Here is a 20,101-nt window from a genome sequence, read left to right on the forward strand (position 1 = left end):
TGTCTGTCTGTCTGTCTATGTACAGCATGTGTGCAGGTGCCTATAGAAACCAGAAGAGAGCATCAGATCCTCCTGGAGCTGAAGTTTCAGTTTGTTGTGAACCACCCAATATGGGTGCTGGCTACTGAATACTGCCTGTCAGAGCAACAACCTCTTAGCCATTTCTGCAGCCCCAAAGAGCTTTCTTCTCCTCCTCCCTCTTCCCCTTCCTTCTTCTCTTCACCTCCTCCTCCTTCTTCCTCCTCCCCTCTCCTCCCTTTTTTCTTTTTTCTCTTCTTTTTTTTCTTGGCCTATATGGTTTTTTTTGGTTTTTTTTTTTTTTTTTGGAACAGAGTCTCCTTTAACCCAAGTTCATGAGACCTTGTATTCTAGAAGCTTGAAACGAGGCCACCTATTTTAAGTTTAAGAAAAACACACTACATGGTATGAAGTACAATGTGCTTTGTAGTTGTTGTTGACTTAGTGTGTCCCAGGCTGTCCTTAGTTTTCCTGTCTTCACCCCAAATGTTAAGATTATAAGTATATGCAGGGCAGTGGTGGCGCACACCTTTAATCCCAGCACTCGGGAGACAGAGGCAGGTGGATCTCTGTGAGTTTGAGGCCAGCCTGGTCTACAAGAGCTAGTTTCAGGACAGGCTCCAAAGCTGCAGAGAAACCCTGTCTTGAAAAACCAAAAAAGAAAAAAAAAATTATAAGTATATGCTACCATGCCCAGCCACAATATACTTCAAAAATTAAGAATATGTCAGTTTTGTAAATAAGAATACTAATTCATATATTATCTAAAAGTCACATGTTGATTTGACACCATGACTTTTGTAGTAGAGTGAATTTGTATAGCGTACCCCACTGTTCCTGCTTCTGAATTACACATTCATCAGGGAGGCTCAGTGTCTGAGAATTCTCTGTTGATCAGGGTGTTATGACAGCTCAAACTTGAACTTCCGTATAATTGACTTTTTCCCCTCCCATTTTAAAATTTAGAGAGCTTAAAGGACATGTGTACTATAATGGGTCACAGAAATGCTTAATGTATAATTAATACAAACTAAAAGTCAAGGTAGGAAACGTTGTGTCCACCTGTTTTTGTTGGTTTGGTTGATTGGTTGGTTTGGTTTTTCAAGGCAGGGTTTCTCTGTAGCATTGGAGCCTGTCCTGGAACTAGCTCTTGTAGACCAGGCTGGACTCAAACTCACAGAGATCCACCTGCCTCTGCCTCCCGAGTGCTGGGATTAAAGGTGTGTGCCACCACTGCCCAGATATATTTTAGTTTAAGACAACCTTGGCCTTGAAAATATTTTTTATTGTTTTATTATTTAAAAAAGCATTGGGAGCACATTGATTTCTTTTTTCTCTCCACAGCCTCTACAGAGGATAGAAAATGAAGTGGAACTCTTAGGAGAACATCTTCAAGTGGGCAGTTTTACTTATCCCCCCTCGGCCCATCCCCCAACATTACCTCCTTCAGCTCCTTTGCAGTTCCTGACCCATGACCCTCTGCATCAGGAGGTATCCTTCGGCGTAGTAAGTCTTCACACGCTGTTACATTCATTTATTTGCTCGAGAGCTTATTTTAGTTGTTTTAAGTGTAACTCTGAAAATGTTCAGAGCTCATGTATTCTGAAAATCACATGCGTATGTATTTTATCCTTGGCTGTTTTAGCTATATTATCATGAAAGAATTAGTTAATGCCACCTGAATAGTAAGATTTTTAAAAATCAAACAAGTGGCAGTCAGGCCTGGTGGCATAGGCCTATAATCCCAGCACTGAGGAGGAGGTAGAAGCAGGGAGATTATTTGCAAATTCAAGGCCATCTTTGTCTGCAAGGCAAGTTCCTGGCCAGTCCAAGCTAGGTAGCAAGACCCTATCTTAAAAAAACAAGTTGGGAAACTGAATGTTCTGGTGCACACCTTTAGTCCTTGCACTTGGGTGGAAGAGGCAGCTATATCTCTGTGAGTTGGAGGTCAGCCCAGGACAACTAGTGCTATGTAGAGAAACTTTGTCTCAAAAAAACAAAAAACGAAAAACACCAAGTGGGGACTAGTGAGGTAGCTCAGAGGGGAAGAGCACTTGCCATTTAAGTTCAATAAATAAATTATTTGACATAGTTTGCAAACATAGAATGATCATTCTCAACCTTTGTCTCCTACAGCCTTATCCTCCATTCATGCCTCGGAGACTCACAGGGCGTAGTAGATACCGATCCCAGCAGCCAGTACCACCTCCCCCTTACCATCCAAGCTTACTGCCTTATGTGTTGTAAGTTCCTTCTGCTTATTCTCTTGAGAGTCCTTTATGAGTGCCTTCTCTGTGGCATGTGACTCAGTATGTGTCAAAACATGTTAAGTGGTTATGGGGTTACAGATCCAATTAAGGAAGAAACAGGGGAGGAAAAAAAACAAGACAAATTGTTTAGCGAATTATAAGATAGAAAAATTTAAGTATTTGCCACTTATACAATTAGGATCACTTTTTAAAGATTTCAGTTTGTGCCTTTTGCCTCTTAAGTGTGTATTGTATACCATGTGTGCATGCAGTACCTATAGATGCCAGAAGAGGGCATTGAATCCCTGAAACTGGAGTTAGAGATGGTTGTGAGCAACTATATGGGTAGTGGGAACTGAACCCAAATTCTCTGCAAGAACAGCAAATACTCTTAACTGCTGAGCCATCTTTTTAGCCCTGGAGTCACTTCAAAACAGACAAAACCCGTTTTTATATTTGTCATGCATGATGTAGGGGAGCACATGCATGCTACTGCTTGTGTGTGAAGGTCAGATGATACCTTGGAAAGGTCTGTTCCTCTACCATGTGAACTCTAGGGATCAAACTCGTGATCAGGAGTGCTGGGAGGACTTTTACTGAACTATCTCTCTTAGGCCCTAGGATCACTTTTGATTATCCAGCTTTTATGGTATTTTTTTTTTTTTTTTGAAAAGACAAGAAGTCATTTTTGCATTTTAGAACTAGACTGTTGGGATTAAGTTTACTTGTAATGAACATTGCGGTTTAAATGTGATAGTTTTTAATTTCCTTCTGACATAGCGAGATGTAGTAGACCAAGTCTAGAGTGTTTTGTTAGCATTGTGTCTATGAGAATGGATTCTTCTGTCCTTGGGTGTGCTCATGACCCTCCTGCTCCAGCAACCATGTCAGGAGTGGGAATCTGAGTGTGGGGTACACTGTCATCTCAGGAGTCCTGTCCTTAAGTTCAATGCCAGTCTGCTAGGCAGCAAAAGTACCATGCCAGGCAGGGTTATATAGCACGACCCCATCTCAAAGAAACAAAAGTTTAAAAAGAAAAGAAAGAGATTCCTCTGCCTACTGCTTCTCTGGACAACATTTCCCAGAATGAAACACATTACTATTACTGATACCTCATTGGCTGGGACTTGGTCACATGTCTACACTTACTTTCTAAAACAAATATCTTAGCTCAAAGGTGATCTTTAAACTATGTTATTTTTCTGGTAATTTTAGTTCCCTCACTCCACCTCTCTTGTCTGTTTGTCTTAAAATAAGGTAATATAACCTCCGAGCTTAGCTGAAAAGTGTTTAATTTAATTCTGCATTTTCAGATAAATTATAAAATCAGCATCCATTTTGCATTAAAAGACATAAAAAACTTAATGAGGTTTTGTATTAAATCTATAGATTAATATGGTGGAATAGTGATAACTATTGATTTTTCTAGTCTACTTATATTTTACTGTTTATCCTAGCAGTTTTATATAGGCCTTACATGTTTTACTAAGCCTATCCCTACATTATTGCATTTATTAAGTGTCAGTATGTGCACGTATGCCTGTGTACACATTGCAGACTTTGGCCCACTTGTGGGAGTCAGTTGGGTTTTCTCTCTCCACCATGTGGGTTCTGGGGATCAAGTTCAGATTATCAGGCTTAAACAGAGCTCCTTTACCTGCTGAGCCATCGCTGGCCTTCACATTTGTCTTGTGCTATTGTAAATGGCATGTCCTGCTCCTAGTAAAGCCAGTGCCCTTAAAGGGTTGCCGCTAGTAAACACTGACCGTTCTTCATCTATGTAATCTGACCTTTGTCCTCTGCCGTTTGTATTCATGTACTAACATACAAACACTTCCTTGGTGGTTTTCTTTGTAGATCAATGCTTCCAGTACCACCTGCTGTGGGCCCAACTTTCAGCTTTGAATTGGATGTAGAAGATGGAGAAGTAGAAAATTACGAGGTTAGTAGAGGAAGTGTGAATTTATTTAGGGAGTATTGTGTAATGTCCTATATTTTCCTATAGGCATTTATTAGATTAACTTTGCATTTTAAGATACAAATAAAATTTATAATTCATAAAATTGTTTAGCATCCCTAGGATTTCCCATATACCTATTATAGTAAGTAGACTAGTTCTATTCTAGTTCAGTTCCAGAGAGAATACAAATGATGAGGAAGTGGTGGGTTTTGATTAGGTGTTCAGAAAAGATTTGTGGAAGCAAAGATGTTTAGAAAGGTGTTTTATTTTATTTTTGCATAAGGTTGAGGGAGCTACATTGTGGTACATAGCATATTGTGTGCGGCTCACGTGGAAGGAGGGTGGACCTGGCGGGTGACTCGTGCCTGCGATGCTGCACTCGAGTGTGAGGCTTAGCCCAGGGTACATAGTAAAGACCTTGTCTTAAAAAAAGAAAGGGAGAAAATGGAGATTTGAGGCATGATATTGGGATTGGTGCTTAATAGTCTGAGTTGGGAGGACCCTGAGTTCAGGATTAGCCTGAGCTATATGGCAAGACACATGTCTTTGTAAAAAAAGGTAACCTAGTTATAGGTTAAAGCAGATAAGTAATGAGCCATTAAAAATCCAGGAAGAATGAGATACTAGTGTAAAATCAATAAACATAATTGTAACATCCTAAGATGCATCAAATGTTTTAAATATGAATTTATGTTAAATACTTGTAAAAACCCAATTCATTCATAAGTCTTTTTTATCTTTCCTTTTCTTTATATACTACTGGGAACAGTTTGGTGTGGGGGAAGTTTCTCACCAGAAAATTTCTTTGAATAATGGTGGAATTAGTATCATTTTGCCAACCTTGAATTAATGGCACCACACGATCCTGAGTCCCTAGTGATTTAATAGTAGACACAGTGGGCCTGATGAACACAGAGAAGATCAGATATTTCAGTGCACAGAAAGTGTAGTGGGCGAAAAATGTACTGAACCAGATAGGTCAGGAATGGAAAGTTAGTAGATCACATTGGGAATGTCTGTATTTTTGATTGTTTTTATTTCGAGACAGGTTCCCCATGCTGACCTTTCCTTGTTATATAGCCTTGAACTTCTATTCCCTCAGCTGCCTTTCAAGTGCTGCTGTAAATGGTTCTACCATGTTTTTACAAGACTTGACATATGAAACCATGGTAGCGTTGGATCCTAATTTGAATAAAATACTTGTTTTGAAAATAATTAGCAGTATTTGAACATTAATTGGGTATTGTTAAATTTTTTGACACGATGCCATTATTGTGTATTTTGTTTAATTTTTTTATGGGTATAGATGTTTTGCTTGCGTGTGTGTTTGTGTGCCATGTATGTGCCTGATGCCCTTGGAGTCCAGGAGGGTGTCAGATGGTTGTGAACCCCATGTGGGTGCTGGGAATTGAAATAGGATCCTCTGGAAGAGAAGCCAGTGCTCTTAACTGCTGAGCCATTATCTTATTTAGGTTTTCAAATGAAGAGACACCAGGACCATGGCAACTTTTATAAAGAAAAACACTTAATTTGGGTAGCTTACAGTTTTAAGATTTAGTCCATTATCATCATGGTGGGGCGTGGTGGTATGTAGGCTGGCATGGTGCTGGAGAAGGAGCTGAGAGTTTTACATCTTGATCAGCAGGTAACAAGAAGCAAATTGAGTTCTACTCTGGGTGTAGCTTGAGCATAGGAGCCTGCCCTACAGTGACACAAGGCCATACCTGTCAACAGTGCCACTCCCTATGGGCTCATAGGGGCCAATTACATTCAAACCACCACAGCCATCTCTTCAGCCCTATTGTGTTCTTTTGAAAAGTCTTATCTTTAATAAGTTATGTAGTAGATGTAATCCACCTCCCTGATGCTCATTTTGCAGGTGTTAAAGTAATTCATACAGTTCAGTCATATCTAAACTAATGTCTTTAAAACTATTGTTTGTGTCTATGTCTGTTTATATGTCTGTCAGGGTGTGCGCCTTTGCCGTGACATGAAGTAATTTGTGGGAGTTGGTTCTCCTGTCTTGAGGTGAATTAAGCCAAGGTTGTCAGGTTTAGTGGCAAGTGCTTTTACCTGTTGAGTCAGAGACATTTTGATTAGAGCAGCTGATCTGTTGCATATTCATCTCTGTACTGTATTAGAATTGGATATGTTTTTGGTAAAAAAAACATCCCATAATTCTTGTGAAATTAATTTTTACTCCCATGGTGACTGTACCCTTACTCCCCTGAAAAATACCACTTAAAACAGATCCAGGAGAGATTGACTAGACATGACAGTTCTTTTGGTCATAGAAAGATTTACTGAAAGCAAATGTGAAAAATCTTAAAAGTCAGGGTGCAGTCTCAGAGAAATATGAAAGGAGTCAAGTTAAGGTTGTTATCCTAGGAACCTCACTCAGTTCTAGCCTAAGTAAAGTTTTTTTTTTTTTTTATAAAATAAAAGACTTAAGTTATGGACAGAGACTGCACTTTTGTTTCTCAGCTACTCAGATCCAAATAATCACACAGAAACTATATATTAATTACAACGCTGTTTGGCCAATGGCTCAGGCGTGTTTCTAGCTAACTCTTACATCTTAAACTAACCCATTTCAATTATGTTGTATTTTACCATGAGGCTTATGGTTTGTTACCTTACATCTTACTTCTTTGGCGGCTACGTGGCGTCTACCTTCTTTCTCCCTTCATTCAGTTTAGTTTTCCCGCCTAGCTATATTCTGCCCTGTCATAGGTCATAGCAGCTTCTTTATTAACCAGTAGAAATAAAACATATTCACAGCATGCAGAGGGGCATCCCACACCAGCAAGTGCTGGGCATGTTGCCCTCACACCAGTAATCCTACCCCTTGAGAGCTTGAAACAGGAGTGTTGCCATGAGCTTGGAGCTAACCTGAGCTACATTCTAAGTTCCAAGACAGCTTAGGCTACAAAGAGATCTTGTTTTAAGGAAAAAAAATTAAATTAAAAAAAAGAAGTTGCTCCATTGGATGGCCAAAGAGATGGCTCAATGGGTAAACGCTCTTGCCACTAAACCTCGATGACCTGAGTTCAGTCCCTGGGACCCACCCACCTGGTGCAAAGAGAATTGATTCCCCTCACCACACACACACACTGTCCTCTGACCTCTACATGTGCGTGTACACGTGCACATATATGAGTAATTAAACTATTATATTACTCCAGTAGAAAATGTAAAGAAAGATGAAAATCTGTCTCCTTTCCCTTCCCGTAGGCCCTGCTGAACCTGGCAGAAAGACTGGGAGAGGCGAAGCCTCGGGGACTGACTAAAGCAGATATTGAACAGCTTCCCTCCTACAGGTTCAACCCTAACAACCACCAGTCGGAGCAGACTTTGTAAGTGTGTTTCTTAGTCACCATAGCAGGGGTCTGCCGTTAGGAGGTTTAAATACGGAATGGGCTGAAGTTCATCAAGTTCAGCTGTTTAGTGTGTTTAGCGTGTTTGTAAAGTTGTACAACCATCACCACAGATGTAGACCGTTTCATTGCTGCACAGAGTGGTTTCTTCTCTCTTGCTAGTAGCTAACTCCCTGTGTCTTCTCGACCCTCCTTCTTCATGCTTTATCTCCTGCCTCTCAATGTCACACGTCTAGACTCCTGTAATACAGTGCTTCTCAACCTCATGTTATGGTGGCCCCCAACCCTATTATTTTCTTGCTACTTCATAACTATAATTTTGCTACTGTTGTGAATTGTAAATATCTAATATGCAGGATATCTGATATGTGACCCCTGTGAAAGGGTTGTTTGATGCACACCACCCTCCAGAGGTCACAATCCACAGTTTGAAAAAACAGTGCTATAATATCGTAGTCTTTAGTCTGCCCAGAAAGTCAACATAGCATAACTTTTTTTCAGGTCCAGGTAGCAGCTTGTATCAAACATTCATTTTTATGGCTAAAAATACTCCATGGTATAGATATACTATTTTATCCCTTCTTTAGTTGATGGACATTTGGGTTGTTTTCACTGAGTTTTTTTTAGATTTATTTTTTGCATGAGTGCTCAGTATGAACACCTGCACGCCAGAAGAGGGCATCAGATCCTATTACAGATGGTCGAGAGCCACCATGTGGGTGCTGGGAATTAAACTCAGGACCTCTGGAAGAATAGCTAGTGTTCTTCACTGCTAAGCCATCTTTCCAGCCCCTACTGCTTGACTCTAACAAATAATGCTTTATTATATACTTTATTTATATGTATATTATAAACTTTATATACTCTTTGATCACAAAAATTTACTGTTTTTCCCCTTAATCTAGAATTTTGATCCATTGTTTTTAGATAAATTATTTTTGCATACGTATGTGTTTGTTGTATGTGTGCAGGTACACATGCGTGTGTGTGCCCATAGAGGTCAGAAGTTGACATCAGGTCTTTTTAACCATTCTCCGCTTTAAGGCAGGGAATCTCACTAGTTCACTCAACCTCCTTGATTCACTAGCCAGCTTGTCTCAGAGAAAAACAATTAACACTGAACCGTCTCTCCAGCTCCTTAACCAGAGATGTCTTGACAATCTGTTAGTAAAGAACCCTAAGTAAATCTACCTTAGCATCCTCATTTTCAGGAATAGTGGTAATTTTAAAAAATAAATAATATTTTGATAACCGCAAATGACTTTGTAATTGTAATAGTCATAACAAATAGAAAACCGAAAATGTGCTCTTTTCCAGGTGTGTAGTATGCATGTGTGATTTTGAGTCGAGGCAGCTTCTTAGAGTCTTACCCTGTAACCACGAGTTCCATGCCAAGTGTGTCGATAAATGGCTGAAGGTAAAGTGACCATGAGTACAGAGAAAGCACTTTTCATACTCTTAATTTATGTGAATAAAATACACATAATTTAAATAGTCCAGTTTGAATTTTTTGTAGAATGTGCTAATTAAGCAGTTTAGTAACTAATAAAGAAATCAGTTAAGGAGAACTGGTGTCTGGTCATACTGTAATCCTAGCACATGAAGAGAGGCTAAGGCAGGAAAGTGAGGTCTAATGAAGAAGAGAAGGAATGAACAAACTAAATCATGAAATGAAGAATATGAACTTTTTAGGAAAAATAAAACAGAAACATGGCTTGTGCAAAGCCCTAATGTGTGAAGAGGGAATAGTCAAGGAACCACAAGTCCCTGCAACTAAGGACAAGAGTGAGGGCGTGTGAGGGGAGAGGTGCACAAAGGGAGGGCTTAGAATGTACGCAGTTATTGCAAAGCCATTCTAAAGCATGCGTGAGTTTAGACTTGATTCTGAAAGCGAAGGGAAGGGTGTGGCTACAGTCGTGTTTTAAAAACCTCATTGGCCACTGTTTAGAGACAGACAGGAATGAGACAGGAAGGATGGTTGTTGAGGGAAGAAGATGGAGTAGGTTAAGGGTGAGCCAGTCATACTATGTTGTGACAATCAGATGACAGGATCGCTCTCTCTGAGCTCCATCCCTCGTGATGTGTGATGTGGCGGGTTTGGTGAGTGATGGAGTGTAGAGGTAAGACAGTAAATAAGTGGTCATTATGTTTCCCTGTCTGTGGAGATAGAGAAAAACCTGCTTTAGGAGCCAAGGAAAGGAGTGAGTGGAACCATGTGTGTATGACCTTATCCTGTTTATCCCAGCTCTCAAGAGGCAAAGGCAGGTGAATGTCCTTGAGTTGAGGTTAGCCTGATCTACAGGACAAGTTCCAGGAGAGCTAGAGCTACAAAATAAACCCTGCCTCAAAAAAAAAAAAAAGTAAAGGAAGGCTAGGGCCGGGCTCTTGGGATATTCCTACTGTCCTAGCACTCAAGAGGAGGTAGGAACGGTAGAATGAGAAGTTGAGTGCCCAAAGTCCTGTTTCAAAAAAAGATCTAGAATAGTGTGTTTGACACCTTGGATTTAATCCCCAGCTCCACCTATGTTGTTCTTGGGGTGGGGTTGGAGGGGAGGCAGAGCAAGGTTTTGATTTTAAGTTATTTACTAAGTTTTTTCCAGACTAGCAGTAGATAGCAAGTCTTGTTTACGAGTTTAACAAAGTCAATCTTGAGATTTGTGTAGGTTGTCTTGCTTTGTTTTGTTTTTTATTGTGTTGTTTTATTTTTAAAAAAGGGTCTCATGTAGCTTAGGCTGGCTTGAAACTCTTAATCCTCCTGCCTCTACCTACAAGTGTTAGGGTAGCAGGTTTGCACAGCCACCCTGGTTTAGAATTGGTTTGTTTTTAAGGGATCAGAATACAAAGATCTTACGGGATTATCGGTAGACCTGGGTACTTCACTAGTGAGTATGAGATGCAACTCCAGTGAGCTTCCTCTTGTTTTTCAGGGAAATCGTACTTGCCCAATTTGCCGAGCTGATGCTTCAGAAGTACATCGGGATTCAGAGTGACCAGCCTACGAGCACAGATTTAGTTTGGGTGTTCCTCATCACGTGTATATATGGACTATCCATTGAACTTAACCTGTGTGGCTTCCAGCCCTCCCTTTACCAAAAGGGTCAATGGACCTTTCTTTGCACTGTGTGACTTAATCAACTATAAAAGCTTACAATTAGTCTTCACAATTATGGGATTGTTATACTAACTGTGTGATTGGAACTCCAAAGATCTTTTCTTTAGCTTAATTTCGTGTGTGCACTAACATTCCCTGGTTTTTGTGTGATCATTCCGAGTGTTGCTGCAAGATTACAGTGGACGTGATCTTTTAGCATGTGCTTTTATAAAAAGTGGTAGCTCCAGATGATATAGCAATCTACCTTATATAGAGCCTTCAGAAACTGTGAGTGGAAGTGAGTGCAGCGTGTGAACTGTGTGAGAGAGCGTGTGCAACTACATGTGTGGGGGCATGGTAGCTACTGTGTGTATGAGATCCTATATACCAGCATGTACCAAGAATGTGTGTGTAGTTTTAATTATGCTGCAATGTATAATCTGGTGTGTTATTTAAACAGCACTAGTACTGTACACTGGTTTTCCCCTTGTGTTTGCTGTTGCACACTGATTGCTAAGGGTGCATCAATTCTAAGCATTGAATACTTCGTCCCCTTCCCTCCCAAGGAATGGAATGAGAAAAGCCTTCTTCCTTTGCTTCAGGCAGCTGTCCCCTTCTCTTCCTCTGTGATCCTAAGTGGGTCACTTAAGAAAAAATGTCAGATTCTCACTCCATGACCTGATTTTTTTTTCTTCAATTCTGTTGTAAAAGAAACTTTTAAGTCTCCAACTTGCTATTTCCAAAAAGAAGGTGCAATATCACGATCCTCATTAGCAATATCGGCATTTCAGTCGGAGATCTGAGTGTTTCTACTTCTTGTTTCTCCTTTACATTTCCAGTAGCGTTTTACAGAAAGGACCTGTGATTTTATTCATGTGTAGATTTGTAGTCTGTTTCGAAGATGTTTGAGTAATATATTTTTAAGAACACCACTGGTCCCATAAGTATCGCCTTCTTGACTTCCTGTAGAACAAAATCTGTTATCTAACTCAGCCTGGTTTCTGGTGTGTGTTCTTCGCTCAGGCCTCCATGGGTAACTAAATTGTTTTAAGAGAGCTATTTCTGTTGGTGTTAATTGAATTCCCACACTCTGGTCCTGAAGTTCTCTAGTTCTTTCCTCAGTAAACATTCTCGTCGAAACCTTTGTTTCAGGATGATAGAGTGCTGTGACAGCTCCCTTCTTAGGTCTGGTTTGCTTTGATGTCTTACTCTTTCTCTTTTATGTCAGAATGAGAAAAAGCTTAATACAATAGGTGCCCAGAATACTTGCAGTGTAAATGAAGATTGGATTTTGTATAAAAAATAATAATGCTGTCAAACAGGAATTGACCTTTATTTAATCGGAAATGATACATAGCCGTGTAAAACAAGACAGATTGATTGACCATAAATCAGGTTGGAAGTCACTTTTCAGCAGTTGGATTCCTTCCTCCTTCTCTCAGTGTGCTCAGCCTTGTCTGCCTCTTTGTGAGTTCTCGGCTTCTGTCTGCAGCCAAGCGTGCTGCAGCCTTCCGGTCACAACTGTGACACTTTGTTGCCAACCTCACTCAACTCGCAATTGGCACTGGGCCTTTTTTTTTTTTTTTACTCTGACAGGGAGTGTGTTCAACTACTTGCTACTGCCGTGTTCTTTACCCTCCCTTGTCTCTAAGCTCACCACAGCCTAGAGTTCAGGAAAGTCAATCCACACAGAAGCACAATTTTGTCTTCTTCAGACACTGTTGCCTCTCTAGTCAGACAATAGGATTGGACCTATTTTCTGTTTGCCCTAAACTAAGTGTGTCAGAAATACACTGAAATAGTGGTGAATGCACGTGTTACTTTTAAATCGTTAGGATACCCCTCCCGTTCCTAATGATGAAAAGGTGTGTTAAAGTCAAAATTAATGGCTTATAATAGTCATCTCCAAATCACATGCAGTTTAATCTTTATTTTTTAATTTAAAGAAATCATGTTTAAAATGACAAAAGTCCATATTATATATACACTTTTATATAGCTGCAAAAACTTTATACCTGTACAGCTCTCCCATGGCTCCACTCAGTGTTTGTTTTCCTGGTGCACACAGGTGAAGCACTTTCCTCGTTTCTACAGAGATACTGACTACCAAGGCACACTGTGCTAAGACCGGAAAGCAGCCTTTCCTTATTCTGTCGATATTTGCCATGACGTTCCCTTCCCAGTAGATTTTTTTTTTTTTTTTTAATATAAGTAGTTGGCAATTTAGGAGGCAGCAGGTCTGTCCTGGTAAAATTGTGTTTTGCAGTTATGACTGCTGTCTCCATGGGGTGTCTTCTCTTAGCACAGAACTGTTAGAGAAGGATCAGACTTTTGTTCATGGTGTGGTTGGTGTATTTTAGGAGCAGACCTGGCGTGATCTCTGTGGCCAGAAAATGAGAAAGTGCGGTTGGCTTCTGCCTAACTGTCATCTCTGGGAGATGCACTGGGTGGCAGATGGATGTTGGTAGCCTTCATCCTCTTCCTCCTAGAACAATGTTGGCTTTACCGTCTTAACTCAGCTGTGGAGTTTTGTTGTTGTTTGTTGGTTGGTTGGTAGGTTTTAGATTTGGGGTTTGGGCGTTTTGGTTTGTGTGGGTTTTTTTTTTTTTTTTTTTTTTTATAAATCACCATATTTTGTATTTTCAACTCCAACCTCAACAAAACAACTCAAGGCCTCTAAGTATCAAGATACCATACTAATATTTTCCTGTCCTGAATTTTTTTTTTTTAGCAGAATCTGAAATTGTGAAAGCATATTAGATTTTCTACACTCCCTGAACTTTAATTTGGTAGAATTCTTAATCTGGGCCTCTTGTGGTAATTTCCAGTGTGATCTGCCTGCCAGCTTCCGAGAACACTTTCACAGTATCTCTGGCCCTTCTCGAGTCTGCTCCCCATAGTGCATCTGGTTACCTCATGTTGCTGTTTGTTTAAGATTATGAAAACTCACGGGGTGTTTGTTGGAATCATTTGCTGAGTCATTTCCTCAAATCATATTCCATTGTACCAGTTAACATATAGTTTTAAATGTATGTATTATAAATATCTGTAACCAAATCATTTGAAGGCTTGATAAATTTTTAACAAAGTTTGTACATTTTTTATGAAAGTTACTAGTAATGCTTTACTAAGTAGTGCAATGAATTTTTATTTTTAATCCCTGTGCCCAATTTTGGAGTTGAGAGGGTTGTTGGTAATAAATGTATGATGTACACTTAAAATATCTGTTGTGTTTCATGTTAGGTATGTTTTAGGAGCTGTGTTTACAAAGGGGGGTGTGTGATAGGGTACAGCAAGGTGGTAGAGCCGGCTTGGTGCTCACCGCTGAGCCTGGTCTTTAAAGTATAGTCTTGGTGTTGGTTTAAACAACTGGAGTTACAAAACGAGCATGGTAACATAGGTATCTACTTGTTTCCTTAAAAGACCAAGCAATCAGCAGAAAATGTAGCTCAGGTGGGTCCATGCATATCTGACAAGCTGCAGGTACAGGAGACTTAACCATCTCTTCTCTGTGTCTCTGTGCAGCACCCTCCCCATGAACCATAAGATAGAGAAAACAGCGGTGTGGCTGGGAGAGCAAGGGCATATCAGGGACAGTTTTCAGCCAAGTCACTGTGAGCGTAATGAGGGGAAAGGACCCCTGTTCATTGTCATACACGGTGACTTAAAATGTAAGGAATCTGCTGACCGATTTACTTGAGAAGGTGTCTGATACCCCACCAGCAAAAGCATTCAGAAATCCTGAGTTATAAGCCATAACCTGAAAAAATGGCTGTTCTAAAAAGCCATGGGCTCCTCAGCAAATATTCTTTCAATAGGAGTGGAAGTATCGGTGCTGATGCTCTAAGGGCCTCGTCTTTGCCAAGAGTTTACAGTGCTCTCCTGAGTTGGCTTTGGTGATATCACAGGCATCTCAAATGTGCCCACAGACTTCACTGGCTACAATGTTTAACAGAGCAGAAGCTTCTATTTACACTACAGAGTAAGATTTCTGAAAGGTGTGGTCAGGTCACACCTGTCTGAAGTGTAGTCGTGTAAGACAGTTTAGTGGCCACGTATAAAAGCAGAAGAATTGGCCAGGTAGAGTGCTTCCTTAGTCTGGCTTCAGTCCCTGACTGGAAGAAAAAAAATGTTATTCAACCCAGCATACATCTTTCAGTATATATGCTTTTGACCCCAGCACTTGAGGCCAGCCTGGTCTACAGAGTTATTTCCAGGTCAGACTCCAACAGAAAAAAAAAAATCTTTTGTATTTTCTCAGATCCTGTATATTAAAGCACATCTAATTTAAACTGGCCACATTGTAAATATTCAGTAACCCATGGAAGTGGCTGCCATACTAGATGACTCAGATCTAGACCACTGTGCTGTATTATCTGGTTTCCAGGAACTGCAGGTTAAAACGGGTAGAGTTTGCTTGTAATCCTGACACATGCTGGAAGGTTTAAGGTTGTATTTAGGGGAATGCACTTTAAATGGACCTTACAGAGGACAACTTTGGATGTTACTCGGTGTTCCTCTTGTTCTTTGAGACGGGGTCTCTCACTGGCCTGGAGCTTGCTGAGCAGGCTAGGCTGACTGACCTGTGAGCCCCAGAGGTCCTTTTGTTGCCTCCTCCTTAGCACTGGGATTACAAGTGTGTGCCACCATTCCCAGCTCTGTTTTTGTTTTGTTTTGTTTTGTTTTAATGTGGGTTCTGGGAATCAGACTTTGGGTCCTTGTGCTTGCAACACTTAACTGACTGGCTATCTCCCCTTGCTGTTAACAGAGTAAATTATATTTATTGTTAGACAATTTTATACATGTAAGCAATGTATATTGGTCATATGCATTCCCAGTTTGCCCCTCCCATTCCCCCAGGCATCTTCAACATGTCTCTGGTCCCCATTTTTGTAACTGTGATAGCTGTTCTTGGTTGTCATCTTGACTGCATCTGCAGCTAACAAGCCCAAACATCTGTGTGCATCTGTGTGGGATCTTCTTCTTGATTGTGTCATTAGAAGTAGGAGAAACCACTTTCAATGCCTATCTTTTGAAGTGGGAAGATCCACCTTTAATCTGGGAGGACGTTCTTGCTCTTGATGACAAGTCCATTCCTTCGCTGGATCAAAGCCTACTACTTCAAGATTCCAGTGTATACTGAAGACCAGCTGAGACATCCAACCTCGTGTATTGAAGAAACTCCTGGATTCTTTGACCTTCCGTTTTGGGTAGACAGCCACTGTTGGACTAGCTGGACCACAGCCTGTAAAGCATTCTAATAAATTGCCTTAATATCTTTTCTACAAATTCTGTTTCTCTAGAGAACCCTGACTGATAGCACTCATTGAGTCCAATTAGTTGCTGCCTGTTGGAATATTGGCCAATCTTGGCTTGGTTTTTGTACAGGTAACCACGGCTGCAGTGAGCTCTGCCATGTCCTGTCCAGAAGACAGCATTTCTCAGTAACTGTTAGATTCTTCTTCCTCATTCTGAGCCTTTGGGAAGAGAAGGGTGCAGAACCAAACTTCTAAGTTTTATCATTCTTAAATTATATATCATGCCTTAAATTATAGTCAGATTAAAAAGCACTTCACTTTGAATAGCTAATGTAATTTGTTATGGTGTAAAGATTCACTTGAAAAGCAGGTTTAGTTGCTATGAACAATATGCTGCCCTGGTACAATTCAGGAACCAAGTTCCTAGGCTTGGGACTATAGCTCAGGTGGTAGGGAACCTGCCTAGCATCACACAGACTGAGTATGGTGGTACCTGTCTACAGTCCCAGCACTTGGAAGCAAGAGGACTAGGAGTTCGGGATAGCCTTGACTACATATGAGTTCAAACTGTGTCAAAAGATCCCAGCCATGTTTGCTTAACGCCTTTAGAATCCTCAACTATTTAAATAGATATGTGAGAGAAATAAATGGTGGTCAGGGCTAGAGAGATGATTCTGCTCTTACAGGAGGCCTGGGTTTGGCTCACTCACCCAGCAGCTCACAAGTGTCTTAATTCCAGCTCCACGGCACCCAGTACCCTCTTCTGTCCTCTGGCATCTACACTCTGTGCTCACGCACACAGAGATCAAATTGGGTTTTGTATTTTGGTTTTTGTTTTCATCTGAGCAGCCCTAACATTGGCCATTCTGAAGAACCTGAGAGTGGTTAGCTTTTAACCTACTTTCAGATGATGGGCTGGATTCTTACTAAGATTACAGTACAGTGTACGCGCACCTAACTTCTTGCATGGTTCTCTGCTTCCCAAAATAGCAGGAAATTCAGGAATAAAAGTCTAGTAGCTGTGGTATAGCACTTGGTTAGCATGTTCAATTCCATGAGATGGATCACCAGCACCACCAAAATATAAAACCATATCAAGCCTTTGGTTCTTGGCCTACTATGAAAACAAGGTAAGATGATATGGTGGTTGTAAGTGGAAATAGAACTTAAACATTGTAGTTGTCTCTGCTGATTTTGGATACTAATAGCACATTGCTGCTACATCAATGAAACCATCCTGCCAAAATTGAGCTAGCCTAACAAAAGAGAAATGTATTATCTTTCACAATTGAGCCTTAGAAAGCCCTAGTGTGGTCACTGACACAGATGGAAATGGATTGGCTATGCTAGTTTCAGAAGCCCAGAAGGAAATGGGTTTCTAGGTCCCAAATGCCAAATTCTACTTGGGGAAGACAAGCCAGAAAGAAGAAAAATCACTTGACCCTAGGCCTTCTGAGGCAGCCTGGGCAGTATAGAGTATAACAAGGTACCCCCATCTCATTAAAAAGCATTGAGGTAGTTCAACAGGTATAAAAAGTGCTTACAGCCCTACAACCTGTGATTGATACCCAAATCCACCTAAAAGTAAAAAGAGAATCAGCCCCACAAAGTTGTCATCTGACCGCATATGTGCCTGTGCATATGTATGCACAGATAATATACATAATAAAGTAATTGAAAATAATTGGTTGTTTGGGTGTGGTAGTACATGCCTATAATTCCAGCACCCATAATCATCTCAGTAGGATTATAAATTGAAGAGGCAGCCTGGCCTACGCAGACAGACCCTGTGTCAAATCAGTAGGTGCAAAAGCCTTTAATCCCAGCACTCATGCGAGCCTGGTCTACCTAGTAAGTTCTAGACCAGCCAGGGCTTCAAAGTGAGACCCTGTCAAAAAAACAAAAATCAAAATTGGGGAGCAGACCTGCTGCTGCAGTGTCAAGCAAGTGGCGGAATGGTTTTAGAGAATGGCACAGTGCAGGACTCAGCAGACTAGGTTGAGTGCGAGGAGATAGGATGTGTAAGGCTGGAGGTGTGAAGGAAGCCGAAGACGGCTTCCTGAGGATCTTTATAATAACAATATTTTGAATTAAGAGAGCCCTGGACCTGACCACGAGGCATCAGATCTTGCCAAAGGAGCAGTGGACAAAATATGAGGAGGGCAAATTCTACCTTGAACCTATCTGAAAGAGTTACTGGGAAAGAAAAGGGAAGGATGGGCAAAGAAGTAATCGCAGTTGAGATCTGTGGCTGTGCCTCATCTCAGGCATATTTTTATGAAGTTGTTTCAGCCTGAATCAATTTAAGAATTATTTGCTCTGCAGAGGCCTTGCTTTAAATAAATGTCTATTGTAACATTTATTTAAATGTTATTTTAAATAAACATTTAAAAAAGTAATAAAAATAGGTTCCACTCACCCACAAGCACTGTTAGAAATGACCAAGATGAAAGCAAATTAACCTTGTCTTAAACCATAACAGGTACATAGCACAAAGCCTAAAGCAATCCCGAAGGCCGCACAGACAGCTCTGGCTAACACTGCTCTTGCGAGGATGTAGGTGTGATTGTCAGCATCCACACTGGGGCTCCTTACCATGTGTAACTTCAGTTCCAGAGGATCTGACACCCTGATCTGACCTCCATAGCACCAGGCACACACATGGTGTTCAGACATGCATGGAAGGGAAGTACAAGTAAAAATATTTTTTTCCTTTCATTCTAGGGTATTTGTGCTTCAATTTAAAAATAAGAGAACACTCCAGCCATGGAAATAGGTAGGCTTAACTGCATGTAGGTCTTCACTTCTCCCTCCGCTGCTCCAAATCCAATCTCATCCCTAGCTCTGTAGCAGACTATAACAGGACCCCAGGTCTTAGCACAACTCACTCCATTCAGGCCATAAAACTCAGCACGTAGACGGCTCCACCTACCAAATGAGAGCGAAGACCTAATCCATCAAAGTCACAGTTCTTGGAAAGTGTCTAAAGGTACTAACCTTGCCTTTTGGCTTCTGTAGTTCTGCTCCTGGCTAACTGTTCTTGATAACTAAAGTATGTCAACCCAGAATATATTTTGCTGTGCTTAAAAGCTCACCCTGAGAAAGGTTTGGTGCCACACTGGGATCTCAAACACCCAGTGTAGTTGCCAGCTGGCCAATAAAGACTTTCTATTGGCTTAACCCATGCCTGAGTGGTCGTCTCTGGTGGATATTTCTGAAGGCCCCGGTGAGATCCTCAGAGACCGGAACTTGAGACACTAGGAGTCTCGGATCTCAGAGCGGGGAAGTGTGGTGGTCAAGGAGCTTCTGGGTGCACAACCTGCCATGTTCCAGGTCCCGGCACCCCCTTTGACCAATTGCTGCCTAACATTTCACCCTAAAAGGAAACGAATTAGAAACTCATCTGGTCTGTTACCTCTGGAGATAAGTCTGGTTTGGACACATACGCAGCAGCTAATGCAGTGTTGGGATCCATGTGGAATGTCCCTGGATTCCCTGTCTCGGGTATTTGAATGTTTGGTGGCCACCCCTGCTTATCTTTACTGTGTGTCTGTGTGTCTGTCTGTGGTTCTGTCAGTTCCACCCCTGGCTTAAGACCTATGCCCCCTCCTGTTGTGGCACTAGCCAAGAACTCCCCACTCCTAACAAAAAGCTCTCGCCAGCCCCACTCCTGGAGCGCATCCTGCTCACAGTCAAGCCCAGGTCAGCCCTGTGTGGAGGTAGGGAAGGGCTGGGCCTCCCATCCAGGCCCCCTGCCAGCTAAATGTGCACACAGGGAGGGGCTACTACTACCCGCATTAAGCAACCCCAGAGAAGCTGGGAAGCTCCCATATGCCATGCCCAGGAAGAAGAGAAAGTTTTACTCTTTTTTTTTTTTTTTCATGACTTAGGCCTTCTTTTCAACCAGAGATCTTTAAAACCCACTATTCTCTGAGGAAAAAAAAAAAAACTGACAAAACTCCTTAGAGTCTAGCAAAGGGCAGATAGACCTCCTTCCTTTGCTTTGCTTTGGGTACCCTGAGCCCCATAAAGGGAGGGATTTACCCCCTATAAGACAATGTTTGGAAGAGCTCCCCCTGCTTCCCAGGCTCAGGGAGCAGCAGTTGGCAGACCTCTCTAACCGTCCTTTCTCAAGTCACCATAGGCCC

General features: G+C 41.2%; 1 protein-coding gene and 1 pseudogene across 1 annotated transcript in view; both read left to right on the plus strand.

Moving 5' to 3' along the window:
* Window positions 1-17,559, plus strand: part of Rnf38 (ring finger protein 38) — a 106,747-nt gene extending 89,188 nt beyond the window's left edge. Inside the window, exons 7-12 of the mRNA XM_050155906.1 lie at window positions 1,363-1,524; window positions 2,155-2,261; window positions 4,125-4,209; window positions 7,462-7,583; window positions 8,922-9,021; window positions 10,532-17,559. Coding sequence (XP_050011863.1) covers window positions 1,363-1,524; window positions 2,155-2,261; window positions 4,125-4,209; window positions 7,462-7,583; window positions 8,922-9,021; window positions 10,532-10,594 — 639 coding nt within the window. The 3' untranslated portion in view covers window positions 10,595-17,559. The remainder of the gene's footprint in view (window positions 1-1,362; window positions 1,525-2,154; window positions 2,262-4,124; window positions 4,210-7,461; window positions 7,584-8,921; window positions 9,022-10,531) is intronic.
* Window positions 17,560-17,811: 252 nt separating this feature from the next.
* On the plus strand, window positions 17,812-19,053 carry LOC126509805 (cytochrome b-c1 complex subunit 7-like; annotated as a pseudogene).
* Window positions 19,054-20,101: the final 1,048 nt, after the last annotated feature.

This window comes from Alexandromys fortis, unplaced genomic scaffold (genome assembly GCF_014885135.2).
Source record: "Alexandromys fortis isolate MF-2015 unplaced genomic scaffold, M_Fortis_MF-2015_v1.1 scaffold_92, whole genome shotgun sequence".
NCBI classification, from domain to species: Eukaryota; Metazoa; Chordata; class Mammalia; order Rodentia; family Cricetidae; genus Alexandromys; species Alexandromys fortis.